This window comes from Acipenser ruthenus, chromosome 10, assembly GCF_902713425.1.
Source record: "Acipenser ruthenus chromosome 10, fAciRut3.2 maternal haplotype, whole genome shotgun sequence".
NCBI lineage: Eukaryota > Metazoa > Chordata > Actinopteri > Acipenseriformes > Acipenseridae > Acipenser > Acipenser ruthenus.
This window is the reverse complement of record NC_081198.1, coordinates 3375335-3394655: the sequence shown is the minus strand read 5'-3', so window position 1 is coordinate 3394655 and position 19321 is coordinate 3375335. Positions and strand designations below refer to the sequence as shown.

Here is a 19321-nt window from a genome sequence, read left to right as displayed (position 1 = left end):
ATGAGAGCCGTAGTCCTGTGTGTGCTGCTGCTGGCAGTGCTGTCTGCAAGCACTGAAGCCCAAGGTGATATGAAGGTGGTGAAGCTGTGCGGTAGGGAGTTTATCAGGGCTGTTATCTACAACTGTGGAGGCTCTAGGTGGAGAAGACTTCTGGATGAACAAGACTTGACAGGTAAGGCTTATTTTTTCAGACTTTACATTTGCTGTATTCCAACTACCCATCCATGTTGGATGTCTGGTGAGTCTTCGAGCTATATTTCTATTTATTCCATAGAGGTCTCTTGATTTACAGTTATCTAAATTTTAGTTAAAGTTGTCATTTTATGTTTTTTTCACCCAGTAAAATATATAATAGAAAAATACCTTCTGCTTTATCAAATCAATAGCTTTATGTGTTCAAAATGAAGATATTGAGGTTTACAACTATACGGATATAAGTACGTCATTGACAGGACTATAGGAAAGCAGAAAGTTCAAATACATTATAAACATAAAAGTGAACTTGGTTAACAGGTGAAAATGTTTGCAGTGAACTATTTCATGAACTGTGTTTTATGTTTAAACTATTTACATGTTTTTATGGCTAGTAAGTTTCCATGCATGATTACATGTAAAACAAATAAACCTACCTTACAGTACATAGTCCTTCTGTACTCATAATCAATGAAGATGATCCCCAAGAATGATAACCATCTATTAATTTGCTGCAGCCTTACGAATAACAACAAAAAACAAGGGGGGAGAAATTCTTTGTTCTTTTTTGAATTGTCCAGGTGTGGGCAGTGAGGCTGTGCTTCCATCTGGCAATGGAATTCCGGAGTGCAGTGACCCCCAGACTTACAACTCCCAGAGGCAGGGAACAGACAGCAAGGAACCCCTGAACTACAGAACACAGGCTGAGCTTTCCCCCAGAGCCAGGAGGGACCTGAACCAGCTTCTCACCACAGCCTGCTGCCAATGGGGCTGCAACAAGAAAGACTTGAGCTCTCTCTGCTAAGCCAGGATTTCAACCCCAGCTACAGTATTTCAAGTTTAAACCCAGTACTGTAATGTACTGTAACTATCTGATACTAAATTCCTAATTAATACAGTGTACTAATCATACTGGGAGTCTATTGTAATGATCTAAGAGTGGTGGATATAAATACACCTGAGGTGATCGACCCACTTCATACCATAAAAATACAGTGAAATGATGTCAGTGAAAATTCTGAATTATACATTTTAAGGCGGCAGTATTAACGTTTGCCACCTTTTAGTTCATCAAAATAGACCTCAGTGTCATCTCAGCTCTGGTACATTTTCACTTTGATGAATACTTAAACAATACTGTATATCTTTCATCTATAATTTCACATGCTTCCCTCCACTTGAGTCTTGATCGGTGTAAGACTAATCAATGCAAGATCTCTGTTATTAAGAGAACTCTAGTTTTACTGTTTCCTTTGGCATCATAGTTGGATAATGTGTGTAGTAGATTAATACTAAAGAAATCCTGATGTCTGCACAGGACAAAAAAAAACAAACACATTTCTAATTTAATTTCTGCATCTGCCTCCCATGGTAAACAATCTTAACATATCATAGATGTGTGACATTTTTTACCTAAGGTGTATAAAAAAAATGTGAAATTCTCATGATTGTTGTAAACAGAGCTATCAAACCTGCCACAAAAATTGTATTTCTATTGTGAATGACCAATAAAGATGATTGCATATCCTTCATATGTGCATCTTAGAATACATTATTCTTACCAAATGATATATTGTTGATAGTTCCTCTCACAGACTGACTCCAGACAATGGCTGCAGTTGTTCTCATTAGATCTCGATATCTCTGTTTCTAAGGTTATATGTAGGCATATGCCGGGGTGTTCAGGCTCTACATTGCACGAATTCCTACAGAAATAAACTGATATACTAAGGGTTACTAATTTGGGACTAACTATGTTACCTTAGGTTAGGTAAGGTAGTTCACAAGCACTGCTATTCAGTAATAGCAATGTCTCAATATTTGTTAACAAACACCTATTGAAAATTGCACATAAAAGGAAACTGTCTGGTGTTGCATATACTGTAGAAAACAACATCATAAACCAATAAATATGTTGCTGCCCTTGTCTTTAACCTTTAGACGATGTCTTGAGTGCATGTTAGCATAATACATGCCAATCAGCACCCAGAGAGGATCCAGAAAAAGAACACATTGCATTTAACATCTCGAAAAAAGAAGCCATTACAAAATACAAGTAAAAAATGCAGTGAAATATATGACAGCAAAACATGAAATCTTCCCAGCACTGTTTGAACAGGTGACTTACAAATGGCAGTTTTTCAAACATATCTGAAATGTTTGTTGTATGTGTTTTACAATGGGAAGCGAAAAAAAAGACCTGCAATTGATTTATTTCAGTTGTTGTATCCTGCTGTATGATTGAGAACCACATCTAGTGTTTAGCCACAGATCTTGGCTGCCTTTCAAGATTAAACAGACAAAACACAACACACACATATCCAAATTATGCTTTATTGTAAAAATATTCGTTTTACATTTGGTTCAGTTTTGAAATTGCTGCACTCTCAGGTTTTGCCCTGTATGTTCCCATCGGGGAAAACCCCAGGCAAAGTGCCCACTCCATATTAAATGTAGTAGATGGGCAATTATCTCACAGTGGAAAATGGGGCCCCTTATGTCGTCTTGATTTTTTTTTTATGAATGCTTAATTACAAAGGTTACAATAAATGTTGAACTAGCAAGACGTTGTTGTTAGCCCTTTACATAAAACAATAATCAGGTTATTTTTCTATGGAAATGTTTCTAACGACATGATTCCTCAGCATTGCCGACTAATAAATACGTGATCGATGACCTATTACATGATTATAACTGTATGCAAGCAACTAGAGTGTAATTGCATTTCGTGACAGGATCACGTTTCATTAATGACCAAAGATTTCCATTGACTTGCCTTTTTATAGGATAACTGTGGGGCCAGTTTGTTTAATTACATTTTTTCTAATAGGATATATACAATATTATATACACACAATGTTATTTGCTGTATCTTCTACAATAAGCAGTCCCGGTTGGCTGTTACTCAAAGTAAGCTGCGTAGACATTTGCAACAGCAAATAAAGAGGTGTTCTTGAAGGTGTAGGATGAAAATGTGTCATTGGTAGGGTCCCAAAGGCACCTGCTTCCAATGCGCATGTTCTGTTCATTCAGCTGCCCAATATTGATCAGAACAATTATTTTGTACCGAGGAATCATTAAATCTTTCACTCTGGCTTTTATAACCTAAAAACAATTAAAAAAAAGAGTAGTATATATGAAAATGATCTGGTCTTACATCTAGAACCCTGTAGTTAAGGTGCGAGAGATTTTACACTATCCAAAGAAGCATACAGATAAGACAGATAACTCCTAGTTTGTTCAATTATATGGCATGGATGGCCCACCAACATTTTTAAATGAATGCCCTTAAAAATAGAATACTAATCCATTTACCACAGATTTCACAGTTAAGTACTTCTGCACTGTGCTACCCATACATCTCAAAAGGCTTGCGCTAGTTTTAACTTGTGATTAATTGTTGATAGCATGCTACAGATGGGACCCAAGGCTCATATTAAAATAATACAGCTCCCCATTGACAAAGTGACAGAAGTGCACTTAAATATGAAGGAGCACTGAAGTAGGGATGCAGGGATATGAATCATGGGAATCATGGGGAGGTGTAGCATGTAATTGCACACATGTATTACTGGCCATGCTACTTTAGCTTTAGTTTACTGTGTTTTATTTTCGAATGCGAAATGTATTTGATCTGGTAAAGAAAAGCCTACCTCAGATATGGTTTTTGTCATCTGCCTACACAGTTCTGCTTCATACTTCTCCTCTTGCAGATAACTGGTCAGCACGTCTTTTAAAATGTTGTTCACTGTGGCCACAGGGAAACGCTTTGCAGGACCTTTTTGAATACAGGAAAAAAGACATTGAGATGTGTGTTATGTACTTACGATGTAATTAGTGTGCAGTTACTCAATAAATCACAGTGCAATTACAGTGTAGTGATAGACAGTGTTACTATATTTTTTAAAGAAATAATGTCCTGGGAAATGTAATGCTATGCGTTATCCATAACCTTTGTTGCATGTAGTAGTTTTATCAATTTAGCGGAATCTGGATGCACTAGATGGCACTAATTCCCTATAGCCTTACATGACAGCTGCAAGTCAACTCCTCTGAATGCAACAGAACGTAACAGTATGCACAATAATTAAGATGCTAGGTTCTACTGTTGCCTTGTTTTAAAAATATATGCATGCCAGCCAGGTCTGGTAACCTTATATTTTCCACTTCCAGTAATATCAGTGTTATATACCTAGTTGGAATGTGTTCTCCATTTGAACAGCAGGTCGAGGATTGTCATCTTGCTGGCCAGGCTCATCAATATAAGATACTGTACTCATGGAACTGAAAACACAGGATAGTGAAGTGAGAAGGGCACCAAATTTGGACACAGAGTGAGTCTTTGTAAATGATCAGAAAAGTCAGCATGAGCATCCCTCCGTAGTGAATGCAGTAATAAGACTGGACAGATATGCAGTAATAAGAGTGGACAGATTCTCTCTACCACACTGCCAAAGTTCTGACGCATGTCACTTCAGTTCCAGGCCTGCCGTCCAACCCATTCAGTGCCATTGTCCTCATTTTAGAACAGACTACTTTGTCATTGTTAGGGAGCATTAACTCTGTTGTTATGATAACTTATTCTGATTTCGTTAACCGCAACAGTGAAGTCTAAATGGAATGTATCAAATTACAGAAGTACAGATTGGGTTCTGATTTTTCTTTTTTTAAAGAAAAATGAATTTGGTACTTATTTATAAGGCATTAACACTGTATCTTGAGATTACATTGTTAGAAAATAAAATATTTGTCATTTGTAATAAAAAAAAAATGTTAAAAAAAAGGGTTTTGCCCATGGTCAGACACTATGAATCAGAAATTCCATACGTAAAATATTACTAGAATGTTCCAGTTAATTATCCATGTGGTGACAGAAGACAAAGTGGTAACAAAAAGGGGTAGGCTGTAGAATACAAAACATGCAAACAATTTCATTTAGGATTTTAAACTTCAATTCAAATGATATTATTTAGCATGAAGTATAATTAAGGGACATTTGGTACAAGCATAAACACTGAAAAGGACAGGCAGAGTAAGCTTGTTGATTCAGTCTTTATTCTGTAACAGGGTTACCAATAATGAAATAATAATCAATCAATCATTAACTAACTATGCATCGATCATTGCTGTGAACATAATGTGCTTAAACGAGTATACACAGCAACGATGTGGGTGTGGCTCTGCTCTATAGAATGTAGACATGTCATGTCCTTACGAGTCAAATGGAAGTTCCAAAGCTGAAGTGGTTTGAGATACCAATGCTTGCAATCTGGCCACAGCAATGTGCAGGGCATCTGGACAACATGCTACAGCTCTCTTTAGGCAGCTTCCAACTGTTCTGTGTTAATGCAACTGGAAATACCTGTTATTTCTAACAGGGGATCTCTTTATGTCATTTACAAGGCAACAAGATTAGTAATAGCTAGTGGTGGTGTGACACACATGATTTTATCTTGCTTGAATATGGGTTACAAATCTAATATTTTAATATTAGCAAAACACTACATTTTTTTCTAACTTACAGGGCAACAATTACAATATAGTGCTGAAGATGAAATTACTGGCGAACATGAAAAAAATAATCTATAATTGAATCTATTTAAGTATCTCCACACAGTATTTGACAATACGAACATTGCTGTTTAGAAAAGCATTAGCTAGATAAAGCACAATCACTCACAACATATAATAATATGCTGTGTAGATTAAGGCTGTTTTGTTGTGGTTTCCCAGAGTCAGTAACTACTTCCTGAAATTAAGCGCCACTTAGCTATGTTGTTTCAGCCTTCACCTCCCCTATTATTAATGATTAAGTTAATATTCAGTTGCACAGGATCTAACAAGATATCTCAGCAATTACTGCCTGCCTCCATCCTGAGATAGATAACCCATTAGGTCCTGTGGCCATATTGTTCAACTTCAATTAAACTGATGTGTTAAGCAGTGAGATAGTGAGATAATAAAGCAGTTGTGTGTTCCCATGCAAACTAAACCAGCACAGAGCAGACATAATGCAATATACCCATATATACTTTCAGTGTTTAGTTAGTGCATTACAATGAATGGTGATGCAGAGCGTACACCACACACACACTGTATCTTGTTTGCTCGTTCTTTCAGATTAAACCCTGACAAACGTACTCTTTAGTTTTCCCAGTTGTTTCCTTTGCTTTGACTTCATGGCTGCTGAGTGAGGAGACGCTGCCTCTCTTCTTCAGCAGGCGAGCTGCCTTGTCCTTGGCCACGTCAGACATTGTTGAATCTGTTTCATCAAAATAAAGAGAAATTGTTTGTCTATAGGGGCTGCACAAGAAAATTAGAACGCCTGCCATTTTCAGCACATGTTGTGCAGTGGTCTGCCTGTAACATGTACAGCATTCTGTAATACATCGTATCTACAGCTCGATGTTGCTAGTCAGTTTCAGTCAAGATGGACACGACAGTAGATTTGATAGCCAGATAATCATTGTTACTTTTATTTGTATTGTTACGACTCATAGAAATGTTTGTTTCCTTTGCATCGTAATTAACATACCGTGTGTTAAGATTTAATTAACAGAAGGGTTGCGTCACTCAACTGTTTAAAAAACAAATGTAAAGTTATTTTTTCCCATGCTTCTAATTAATGAACTTAAGTATTAAACATGTAAAATTGGATACACCCTCTTGCTATAGTATAGTGCAATTTAACGTCATATTGAGTACAGCACTGAGCATTTTAGACATATACAGAAACGGTTTTATAACAACGACCACAAACTATCAACTAATGTTATACCACGCAACATTTTGTAATGTTACTCTCTACCAAAAACGCTACAATTCTTGCCAGAGAGCAAAACAAACTAAATGTTGCCGTCAAATCATACTGCATCCAACCATTGCTATTTTATTTCAATACAAAACGTTAACAAAATAGCCCTAATATTAATTAAAGAATGAATGATTTCAGATTAGAACGTTTACCTAATCCAGCAGCAAACAGGAAATACACGGATGCACAAGCGTTCAATTGGTTGTCCTGACAACACTTGCTACTCACCAGTCAATGGGAGGAGCTTCTGAGCTTCAGCCAATACACGTTTTGCAATTGTGTAGCTGGATCGGGCAGACAGGCCCACCAGTCTTAATACAGAGCAAGCGATCACTTAAGTTTAAAAGCAGTTGCTGGCCCATAAACAATTCTGAGGTTCAATACCACAACCAAGTCAAAGATCATTGCTGTATAGTCAAAGTATACTGCACTAGAAGCTTTAAAGGAACACTTTAGAGTCTCTGAGTTTGCATAATATTTCATTAATTTTTTAGTACACCATGATTGCATTTATTACTACTTGTATATTTGGCATGTTTCATAAAGTCATATTTGACTTTATTTCTGCCCCCTGAAACAGGGTGCTTGCTGACTGCAGAAGGTGCAGTATTCACAAATCTATCGTGCGCATTTCTGAACAAACAACTTTGCATACAAGAAATATACAGATTCAAATCAAGAATATTGAATAAGTGCCTTACTTTTTCTTAATATAGTATAACTAACTTGCAACAGGGAGATGCATCTTATACATTACAGAAAGAAAGCACATCAGTGCAGTCATGTGAGATTAAATTTGTGAAAACAGAACATGCAGCATGGATGTCTGGGGACCTTTTATTTGGACCGACGTAGCAGGAAGTTTGATTTCATCAGGCCAACAGCAAATGCAAAAAAAAAAAAAATACTTGATTGTACTTTTAATCTCCTGAATGAACAAATATTTAAAAAACAAACATTTCCATATCAACGGAATCGCTTCTTATAGTGACAGGTCTGAAGTTGTATTGTTGAATTAATTGCACAACATTTGTAAGTTGCTCAACACCCTATTACTTGCACAATATCCTAAACAACTTTAGGTTTGTTTGTATTTAGTTCATTGTAACTTTGCAAGAGTATTATACTTGTCATCTTTACAATTGAAGGATAAGCAGTCTCAGTAATACCTGGTCTTTGTACTTCCTTGGCTGGTGTTGTAAGTGAAGTTTTTGAGTTTCAAATATAGACATACTTGTCCATCTTCTATGTATTAGTCCTATACTCCTGACAATGTTTAACTCGTAACTCATGAGTTAATAAAAGCTGTTTAAATTATGCATGATGCTTCCGATTGTTGGTGGCTTCTTTAAACACTTTCATGAATACAGTTTTGTTTCACTCCATCAATACCGACTTCAAATAATAACAAATGGCTGGGAATCTGACAGCATCAAAAAAGGATATTATGGGATTGCGAGACTGAGAACTTGTCTCCAGTATAGTGGAGTAATATCCCTCTGCACTACCGTAAAGAACAAATGACTTCTTGAGAACTACTTCCTCCGAGTGAAATCGAAAACACACCCCAAAGCATAAATAAAGCACAAATTGATCTTGAGTGTAGAAACAAGCATAGTTTCGTATTTTTTTCCACTTTATTTCCAAGAAAACTGACATTGATTGACATCTTATACAGTTATTACATTATGGTCATTCTGTTTATATAGTTTCAAAACTTTGTTCTTAAATGGGAAATCCATTTTTTAAGTACATTTACAATAAAACATAATTGCATATTCAGTATTCTGTACAATGGATAACATCGAGACACAGCTAAATTAAATAACATTTGAAAAAAAGGAAAAAAAAGTAATTATATACAGAGAGGGTTTGATATCCATACATGTTAAACTAATCTATAAGGCAAATAACATTACACAGGTGACAGTTTCTCTCTCATAGATCTTTAAATCACACATTCACATTACCAGCAGCCAAAACACTTCAGAAACAAGCAAATTGTAATTTCCTTCATAGTACAGTAGTTTACCAATAAGGCTTTGAAACCAAGCAGAAGCACAGACGGCTTTACTAGGAGACAGAGAAGTGTCAGCAAATGTAAGCTTAACACAAACTGCAATCGCAGTGCAGGCTGCTGAAATCAACACTTACTGGGACTTATTTCATTAATTGAAATTTAAAATACTTTAGACCTGTGTTGGACCTGTGTTATGGAAATCTCTTAACAGTGAAAGCAGCATGAAACGCGCCAGGGAGTGCCTTATCTTAATGATTTGAAATCTCTTACCAGTGAAGGCAGTGCATCTGTACAACATGTAAAACGCCAGGGACAGCCCTATCTTAATGATATTAAAGTGGTCAGCGTGGAGACCTGACACAATTTAGAGCAATGAAATACCCTCTATTGTTTATTTTTATTTTGAAAGCAAAATCCTTCTTCTGATGTGGTGTCTGGTGTTTACCTGCAATCTTTCTGAGTAGCTTGAGGTTCTGTTGTTCCAATACTAAATTTATTGTTTTTCTCCATCAACTGTCTTTAGCTGGCTTTGAGCTGGCCTGAGAATCCTAATGGTCGGAACTGAAAGGTTTGTCATGTGACAAAGTGAACTTTCAACTCTGCTGACCCAACAACTCAACATATATCCAGACATAGAGGGTAGATGGGGCTCGAGTGAAAGAAACTATTTCATCCTTGATACCATTTCAAAAGCGTTACCAAAAACGTCTTTATGACTCCGAAAAGCAGAGCCCCTTCTAGGAAAGCTACTCCTTTCAGATGAGCCGTTCAAAAGAACAGCAAAATAAAAGAAGAAAATCCTAAATTGAGTCTGTAGAGACAGCTCCCCAAGCGAAACTCTATTCATACGGCCGTCAGGCTTTCATAAACCAAATGCTAAATGCACTCTGGTCATACAGTATATGTCGTTTATCTGCTTGGTTTGTGTTCATGTTGAGGGTTATTTCTCTGTTTTTCAACTACTGGTAAAATACGTTGTTGTTGCTAAGGAACTTGTTCCCGGTTAGAGACATTTTATTTCTTTCCTTTGACATTGCGAATTGAAACCCGGCTGCCACGCAGGAAGCCTTTGCTGCAAAACGAAAAGGAAATCTCCATTCAAATGTTACCATAAGACCAGCTTGCATGGCCTGTACTGCTCAGTATTAAAGCTAAAGATATGTAGATTGTACACATACAGCATGTGGTTCTGTAATAACAGTGTTCGAACACTCTCTGTGACATTACAACTGCGGAAATTCAATAAAATCTTGCATTTATCCCTTTACAATGCCCTTTGTAGAGGAAAACTAACTGTAAATTGATAACATACTGAATATTTCTTATAGACATAGGGAGAGAGAACCCAAAACATACCGGCACAGAAGAGGACGAAGATTAAATTACTGTACAACTCCCAGCTACAACAGACCCAGACAGATTCCTACTTTTTTTTTTTTTTAACATGCTAAATATTTGGCTCCCAAAAGACATTGTTTTAAGACAGGTGGGCTGTTATTATAAAAATACAATGATGGAATGTACACCGTTCAGGAGGTGCCTTTGCAGGCTGCTCCGTAGAGATGTGCTGTAACTTCACAGGCCAATTCTCGAATGTCAGCAATCACTGGAGAATGTCATTTAGCCATTCAGCACAATATTATGTGCAGTCGCTGTTTAATGTTTACCTAAACAAAATGCTAAAATATATAAATGTCAAACAGTTTCACTTCATTTTGTTTCAATGCCAAATTGCATTATGTAAACAGCACCTTTGACAAGGAGAAAACTAAAGTTTCTAAACACTACAAAAAATATCCTTTGCAATTCCAGTGCAAAAAAGCATTCAAGTACTGTAACTGCTCCATAAGCAGGTAAAACATAGGGCATTTTTTTTACCTCAGGTTATTTAGAAGGAAGCCTACAAAATAACAAGAAGTAAACTAATACTCACAGTACAAGTCAAGACCCTAACCCTAATTCTAATACTCACAGTACAAGTCAAGACCCTAACCCTAATCTTAATACTCACAGTACAAGTCAAAACATCCTTTTTCTCCTTTGACTCTTAAATCATGGACACACTGATCCAAACTTTCCAGACAATACATTTTGCAGTAGTCAGTGGCTGGGTGCAAGTACATTGTACTTTAATTACAAAATTCAAACAATGAGATACGATTGGCTATGAGCATGCCTTGTGAATTTGAAAGCTTTAAAAGCTCCTGTCTCAAAGCTACGATGTTGCTATTTGTTGCCAACGTTCTTGCTCTCAGCCAATGAAAGAGAGTATTTTTTGGATTAAAATAGCACAGTACTTTTTAACCAGTTCTGTAGACTCGATCTAAAAGATGCAATTTTCTATTCTATTCTTACCCTTTCAAAACTATTTGTTTTATGCAGCGTTAAAAGAGCCCATTTTAGATTGCAAGTCATGAATGCTAGCACTGATTTTATTCTGATTAAGTTCATACTACACGTTATATATTAGCAGCCAGAAAGGAATTCGGCAAAAAAAAAAAAACACATCAATGCCAATAAAAAAGAAACTGTGTTTGAAACTGCCACCAACAGTAACTGTTTTATATTACACTCTCACTGTTTAACATGATGCACCCAGTTAGAGATGTCATCTTTTTATTCCATATATACCTTACATGATCTGTTACTCTTGCGTTAAAAAAATTATATCTGAAATAAATTAAAAATAAAGTGATACCTTAGCATTATACTGTACACAGGATACCCATCTACATACACAGATAAGAAAAATATTTATAATTCTAGGGCTTCTAAATAGTGGTACTATTCAAATTATAATCATAAACAGAATCATATATATATATATATATATATATATATATATATATATATATATATATATATATATATATTACAACAAATCAGTATTGTCAATAAATAAATATAGTGCTGGAACATACAGTGAACTCTAACACTGCTGTCTGTGTCACAACAATACAAGGAGGCCCTTTAGGATATATAGTACTGATTTTTGACTTTTTTTTTACATTCTTATGGGAAAACATTTGAAACATTGCAACTACAAAATATAGAGTTATCATTGAAGCTGCCTTTGTACTGTACTATTCACATTATCAAATTAAAACGCTAAATGACTTTAAAAGAGACCATCTGAATTTTCAGTTTCACATCTTGTTGGACATGTCATAATTTATTTTATCATAAATAAGTAACAATGTCCTAAATGTAGGCCTGTTAAACCAATTCCCAAGTAGAGACGACCCAACTGGTTTCAGTGAGTTTGCTGCTTCACCACAAGGTACACTGGTGAACAGACCTCAAGTTCTCAAAACAATCTGAATTGCAGGTGCAGAAGAATAACGTTATCTGAACTCTGATTGACCGTCAAACAGCCCTCTGTTATGTAACGCGGACTGCAATGGCAATGCTCTTGCTAACAGAGAGAAAATGCACGACCCACCTTCAGCCCAAGTATATGTTAACGTACATGTTTGTATTGGGATGGTGTCTGGAAAGTGGGTCTCAAATTAATAATAGTGTACAGCAAAACTGTTTTACACATCCAACTACGTTTGGATGGTGGACCGCGTATCACAGGCATTAAAATTTGGGGCAGTACATGGTACCAAAATCATTTCACAGGGCAAAGTATGATTGGGCTCGTTGGCACCCCACTAGCGCCCCATAATCAGGCACTAATGCCCTTTGCCTCAATGTCAGTGCCTTGCCCTATGATCAGATTTGGGTCCTACATGTTTAAAGGAAAGAGTGGCTAACCTAGATGGCAATATAGATGCAAAATGCTGCAACATAGATGTGAAATGAATCCATTTTACAAATACAATAATTACACTTTAAAACTGTTGACAATTCTATATAGAAGTTATAATACTGCTGGATTGGTCACCTTGGATTACTTGTAGAATATAAAGTGTTAAAAGTGTTGTTGTTTTCTTATTTCTTTTTACTTTAATGATTAAAGTCCTTTATTATTTCATCCAATCCAATGAGTAGATGTTCTCTGCATCTCAGTTAGCCATTGTTTAGTTATCAGCCAGGTACTTTCCTGTAAAAAAGAATCAAGGAATTCCAATTATTTCATACAATAATAGAATCGCAATTATTCCAACTTTGGTTGTTCCAAGCCCCTGAACAGCCCCCTGATAACCTGCAATGCTCTTCCACCCCATTGACATAGAACTAGCCCTCTACTTCATGAATCCACACCACACTACTGGCAATGCATTTTAAAATGTACAGGAGTCACAGTGCAATTACTTAGCAATGTTTACAGTAACATGATAACCCCAAAAATATGATTTACAATTAATTACTTGGATTTTGGGTTTCCTTTTTACTTTAGCAGACAGTAAGTCTTTATGTACAGCTGATTAAACTAATATTCAGGGATTCACCAGAGTGATTACCATGGTGGCCTTTAACACAGGTCTTTATTTTAGGTTTGACTGTAAACATGCTGTAATTCATCTTCCTTATTGCTTATTGGTGTGACATACCTGCAGCGAATCTCTTTTTAATTAGCGAAAATCTGTAGCCGGGACCGACCAGCTCAATATCGCAGCCTGACAATGTACTTCCTTCGCTTGTGAACTGCACCGCCAAAGGAGATGGCTTACTGGGGCCCTCGGATAACTGGAACCTTGCAAGCAGAGACCCCACTCCTAAAAGAGAATGGAGAGAGCGGACATTTCAGCAAACTCAAGAGGCTTACCATCTTAGGGAACACCCTGGGCCAGATCTTCAAAGTGTTTACTCCAGTCTTTAATGACCTCCTATGACTGAAAGTAGTCAAGAATTAAACGTGATATGAAGCAGCTGGCGTGGCTTAAGTGGGTTTGTTTTGTGCTTTTGCTTCCCTCTAACAAAGATTTGAAAAACGTCTAGCATTAGAAATGATTTATTTGGTGCTCAGTTGAAGCTTACCTCCATTTTCAGACTTTTGAGAGATATCAGGGATCTTCCACAGAATCCTCTGTTCAGAGTTCCTTAAAAAGTCAACAGACAAATACATTAGCCTACTGGGGCATGTTTTCTTTACTGCCCCATTTACAACCTTTTCTGTAAAGGAAGATAAAACTGTTAATGTTGCAAATCAAGTAACAACTTTTATTAACCACCTTCGATGTCTGGTTCTAGTTTTCCCAATATTAACCAGTCACATAAAATGGTGCAACCTTATTCAGTATTCCACTAATTCCTTATAATCACCAGCAGATGGCACTGCCGTGCACTTGTACTGTTCTGCTATAAGTCTCTAGCTTTTCTATACCTATTCGAAACGAATGTGTTCCAGTCTCTGTAAAGTAAAATCATAATAAAATTAAAAAGATAATGCAAACTTCCTTTATATTATTAATTACAAGAGTATACCAGGCTCATCCAGTATGAATTCCAGACAGTAAACACACTCAAATACTGCCTCTGTAAAGAGATTCCAAACCACAGGCTCACAGCAAGAAAATGCAAGGATGGCCTTAGACTTTCATCAAAGAGGTGGGTTCACAGCTGTGCCTTTGTATTGTGATTAACCAGGTAGACATTTAATGTGCACATATTACTCAAACTTGAGGGTTTACTTCTATACAAAAAAGAGATCCATCAATGAAATATTCCCTGCCTGAGGAGACCAATCTTAAATTGTCTCACTTGAATAACAACGCTGACCACAAGTGTCTAGAAGATTGCCTGGAAGACTGTTCGTACCGGACTGCCATGCAGTTACCCCTTTCCATTCTTACAATGCCTCCTTGGTTAAAATGTACATGGTTCTTCCAGCTCTGGAATTATTTGTGGTTTTCTTACCAGGCAGCAGGGGGCAGCACAGCCTGTAGTTTGGTGACCCCTCCATCTACCGGGACTAGAAACTGGACATTGTTCAGAGCGACAGGTGTTGTCATGGCGTCCGCGTTGTACTTGTAGTCTATTCGGAGGTCAGTGCTGGCAGGCTCACATCGCCAACTCACTGCCAGATTCAGGGGGGTGGACTGAATACTCTGCGCAGATACCTGGGAGACAATGAAGCCATGAGGAATACGTCTTCATACACTGCATTACTATGATATCCCTTATACAAGTTTACCATTGTAAAAGCATAGAGAGGTGTAATAAAGCACACTAAAAGAATAGGAAAACACAGGTAAGCATTGTAAAGCCCAGGGGTCTATGGTAAAGCATATTAAAAACATGGCAAACCACAGTAAACTATGGTAAATGTACAGTATAATCATGGGAAAAGCATGGGACTACAACAATACAGTGCAACATGTCTGCGGTAAACCTTTATAAGGGATAGAAGTATACACTGTACTAAAAGCTAACATAACAAATATTTAAAATATATAACATATTCAGCTATTTTTATTTTAAATATCTCTCTTTTCTAAAGTTGTCCTGGAAGGTACAGTCCGGTGATCCAGCTGGTTTTGGTTGAAGTATCCATACCTGATATTTTAACATATCCACATTGTAATATGTTGCTTGTGGTTTCTGCTCGGCCACTTTCTTTAAATGTGTCATTAGGCTTGGCATGTTAACCCAGAATTCCTTTGAGTTGGCATCTGATTGTGTGGCATCGCTGTGCAGAGAACAAACAAGACATGGATTACTGAGCAAGGTAGAGCTTTGCTTCCACATTATACTGTAGTTTAGATTTTACTAAGCATACTGTAACAAGCAGAACAATGGCATCGGCAAAAACAAAGAGCTCTGCTTCAGTTGTGATATTGAATATTGTTAAGAAAAGCTGAAAGGGTCGGGTTAGTAATTAGTTTACTTTGGCGTTTTTGAGACGAGAAGCACCTATGATAGAAACAGATTTTATAGTGGCACAAAAAAGCCATTAAAGAGCCATTTATTTTTGGCACATATGGTTCTATCTGTTTCTCCCACAGCTGGCAATTTCAAAACAAATGCTACAGTCTCACAGTGATACAGTATATCTGACCCAAAACATGATTTAAGACCCCCAGTCACGAAACTGCAAAGCTCCAGAATCACCAGCATATATCCAGGGCTGAAATGTGTCAGTGTTCTGATTCCAGAATCACCAGCATATACCCAGGGCTGGAATGTGTCAGTGTTCTGATTCCAGAATCACCAGCATATACCCAGGGCTGGAATGTGTCAGTGTTCTGATTCCAGAATCACCAGCATATACCCAGGGCTGGAATGTGTCAGTATTCTGATTCCAGAATCACCGGCATATACCCAGGGCTGGAATGTGTCAGTGTTCTGATTCCAGAATCACCAGCATATACCCAGGGCTGGAATGTGTCAGTATTCTGATTCCAGAATCACCGGCATATACCCAGGGCTGGAATGTGTCAGTATTCTGATTCCAGAATCACCGGCATATACCCAGGGCTGGAATGTGTCAGTATTCTGATTCCAGAATCACTAGCATATACCCATCTATCACTTCCTATCCCCCAGCTTGTGTGGAAGCTATTCATTTTTTCTTACGCTAACATTAGGTGCCCTTTTTAACCCTTTGCAAACTAGAGCAGGGTGTACGGTGGCCTCATCAAATTTCAAATTTCCTTCTTCTATGGAGGTACAAGCCACTCCTGAAAGTGCAAACAAGCCTGGCTGCACGAATGCCTTCAAGCAGATCTGCAGTCAATTTCCGTCTTACACCGGAACGTATTCATGTGGATTAGCAGAGTCACAAACACACAACAAATCTGTGTCAATGTGAGTTGATGCATTCAGCTATTCTGCGATGATAAAGGACATGCTATTTACCAGCAGAGAAGCTGGGGGTTAGGCAGGACGTGCTCCAGCCTGCTGTAGTTTGTTATACTGAATGTTAGAACAGCCGGGGAGGTATTATTGGCAAAGTGCCTGGTGATTCCTGCTGGAAACGAAAGCACCATCTCTCCTGTAATCTTCACAACACACCTTAAAAACAAAAGGCAAACAGTAGTTAAAACACAAGGGACACGGCATCCAGTGTCACTGAAGAGGACCGGTGGGGCGGGGGGTAGGGGGGTGGGGGGGTGTCTATCCCTGCCGCCTTTATGGCACTTTAGAGAAGCCAAAACAATGGGACAGGATGATTAACATGGAAACTGGGTCACTAAATTGCTTTTATCAACAATGGAAAAATTCATGGATCCCTTTTGACTATTCCACGGTCTAAATCCGGTTTTAAGAAACAGTGACCTAGTTCTTCATTTGCTCCTTTTGAAAATCATGTCATCAGTCTGGATTAAAAAAAAAAAAAGAAAAAAGTAACCTTTACTTTAGACTGCAAACACTACGGCACGAAAAATATGCAGTATGAGGAATTGAAATATGTTTAATCTGATTCTAGGCATTCATATTGGTGTATATTGCATTATAACTCTTTAAGACAGATCTTAAATAGTTACATTATAAATGAATTCTAAAAAAAGGTTTACAGCAGGAAAAATGTGAACTGTAATAAAAAAAGAAAATGCTTCTGCATTTTCCTATTATCCTTATCTGGAGAACAGTTATTCGTCAATTACTACTGAAGTCCACCAATACAAGTGATATTGTAGGGAAAATAATTTGATGTCTGTAAATGAGAGCACACAATACCAGCTGCTATGTTAGTAAGTTTCCATTTTTTGATTCCAATATGCAAAAGTTCCACACATAGTTCAAACATTATCGTTAGACACATCGTTATAAACAGAAATCAGACAGTGATCATTTATCAAATTTTCTGGGAGATGGCGTATGGCGATGGTCTGTCGTCAGGAGAGGATTCAGGTAGCTTTTCTCACTCGCACTCTCAGGTACCTGTCTTATGTATCTTACCTAACTGCATGTGTGTGAAGCTTTGTGAACTCTGCTTATACTCAGTTTTCCTAACACTATCTAAACACTGTCAATTTCATGGTGTGAGTTACAATGTTTCAGACACAGAACATAATGATTTCCATTACATGAGAGTAGATGTTAAAACTTCATGCTGATTTGAACTTGGCTCTCGCCAAGATAAGCACCAACTGAGACGTAGCTTCACAGTAAACTAATGTGATCCATATGTGTCTCCATCCATTTGCGCTTCCTTCCATATGATGATGTAGATATCCTTCTGACTGGTGTTGATGGCTGAAGTGTAATGCTGGCTCCAGGGATCAGCTTATTGCCTCCCTAGCGCATCAGCACACACAATGGCTGTACCCCAGTTTATCACTTCCTTGTCCCAAGTTGGCTGAGTTGGAAAACATCCTCCCACCTTACAGCTGATCTTGAGCAGTGTTCTCAAGTGTGCTCACAATATTTGTTTAACATTCGTTAACCCCTACAGTACAACAAAAGTGAAAAGGCATGGCTATTCCAGTCATGCCATGTAAAGGATGCATGCAGTGCTTACTTGCTGGGATCAGCTCCTTTGAAGTATGCGTTTACAGTTTCTGTGAAAGCTGCAGCCACTGGAAGAGTGTCCTGTGCACCCATGGTCAGAGGACTGGGCCCTCTGGAAGAGCCTGCAACACATCACAAAGTCATCTACATGAGAGGGGCCTGGAGCTGCACAACCTGCAGCATACCCGCTATTAACCAGGCAAACCACAACACAGAACAACTCAGGGGCCACTCAACAGCTCTGCTTTGCTTCAACGCTTTTGCTTTTAAGATTTATTAGAGATCATATTTTGTATTCATTTAATTATACTGTTTTTATTTTGAACCCATTTACTCATTCCATGTATTTCCATGAAAATGTAAATGGAGAACTCAAGAAAACATACGGTGCAATGGGGATGCTTCTTGATGGCATTCAGATGCCTTTGCAGAAATGGATATTCTCAACAGCAGGCTTGAGATTCCGTGACATATGGCTTTAAAAGGTATGGATTACAATTCTCAACAATGAGAGCGGCTTCGGCAAAACCTCTTGAGATCTGGGAGGAAAATTAAGTAGTGGAAATTATGCATGTAATTAACTAATACTATTTTAGGAATACGTTTTTTTTATACTACAGTAGTCTCCGGCTAAGAGAACACCCCTCGGGAAGCAAAGTGTTCTTATAGCCGAAGTGTTCTCTAAGACGGAGTGAGCCACCAGACACAATATGAATCAATCAATAAATAAATAAATATGTATTACTTGTCATGACGCTTTAACACAGCATCCCTACGCACATTAAAAAATGCAGCAGTAATATACAAGACATGCACATTATTTACCAGAATGGTGAAGCAACTCACCAGAACGGGAAGCACCAAATTGCTTGGTGGCTTATGTCTGATTCAGGTTTGTTTTCAAGAGCTCTAACAATTTCCAGAAACAGTGGTGCATTTCGCTGTTTGTTTAG

At 37.6% G+C, this 19321-nt stretch overlaps 3 protein-coding genes across 10 annotated transcripts in view; 1 reads left to right on the top strand and 2 right to left on the bottom strand.

Moving 5' to 3' along the window:
- Positions 1-997, top strand: LOC117411315 (relaxin-3-like). Its single transcript, XM_034018639.2, has 2 exons — positions 1-172; positions 774-997. Exons 1-2 carry the CDS (start codon positions 1-3, stop codon positions 995-997), a joined length of 396 nt encoding a protein of 131 aa, XP_033874530.2.
- A 1515-nt stretch (positions 998-2512) lies between these two features.
- On the bottom strand, positions 2513-7299 carry dynlt5 (dynein light chain Tctex-type family member 5). Of its 2 annotated transcripts, none has more exons than XM_059031529.1 (5): positions 7235-7299; positions 6334-6454; positions 4385-4476; positions 3846-3970; positions 2513-3297 (listed from the first exon to the last, which is right to left on the bottom strand). In XM_059031529.1, exons 2-5 carry the CDS (start codon positions 6444-6446, stop codon positions 3094-3096), a joined length of 534 nt encoding a protein of 177 aa, XP_058887512.1. In that variant the 5' UTR covers positions 6447-6454; positions 7235-7299; the 3' UTR covers positions 2513-3093. The 2 variants fall into 2 exon arrangements, with proteins under 2 accessions (XP_058887512.1, XP_033857347.1); XM_034001456.3 differs by lacking the exon at positions 7235-7299 and adding an exon at positions 7159-7228.
- A 1303-nt stretch (positions 7300-8602) lies between these two features.
- The window catches only part of LOC117400713 (SH3-containing GRB2-like protein 3-interacting protein 1), a 47534-nt gene continuing 36815 nt past the window's right edge, over positions 8603-19321 (bottom strand). For all 7 annotated transcript variants that reach the window (XM_059031524.1, XM_059031522.1, XM_059031523.1 and 4 more), the window contains 7 exons: positions 18379-18490; positions 16773-16928; positions 15471-15603; positions 14832-15034; positions 13953-14014; positions 13526-13690; positions 8603-13074 (listed from right to left, as the gene is read on the bottom strand). In XM_059031524.1, the coding sequence (XP_058887507.1) occupies positions 13052-13074; positions 13526-13690; positions 13953-14014; positions 14832-15034; positions 15471-15603; positions 16773-16928; positions 18379-18490 (854 nt within the window). In that variant the 3' untranslated portion in view covers positions 8603-13051. The remainder of the gene's footprint in view (positions 13075-13525; positions 13691-13952; positions 14015-14831; positions 15035-15470; positions 15604-16772; positions 16929-18378; positions 18491-19321) is intronic.

Coding starts and splice junctions, on each gene's coding strand:
- LOC117411315 (XM_034018639.2), top strand. CDS start 1: ATGAGAGCCGTAGTCCTGTGTGTGCTGCTGCTGGCAGTGCTGTCTGCA. Junction 173..773: donor GGATGAACAAGACTTGACAG/GTAAGGCTTATT, acceptor TGAATTGTCCAG/GTGTGGGCAGTGAGGCTGTG.
- dynlt5 (XM_059031529.1), bottom strand. CDS start 6,446: ATGTCTGACGTGGCCAAGGACAAGGCAGCTCGCCTGCTGAAGAAGAGA. Junction 4,477..6,333: donor ACAACTGGGAAAACTAAAGA/GTACGTTTGTCA, acceptor CTGTGTTTTCAG/TTCCATGAGTACAGTATCTT. Junction 3,298..3,845: donor TGACAAAAACCATATCTGAG/GTAGGCTTTTCT, acceptor AATTGTTTTTAG/GTTATAAAAGCCAGAGTGAA.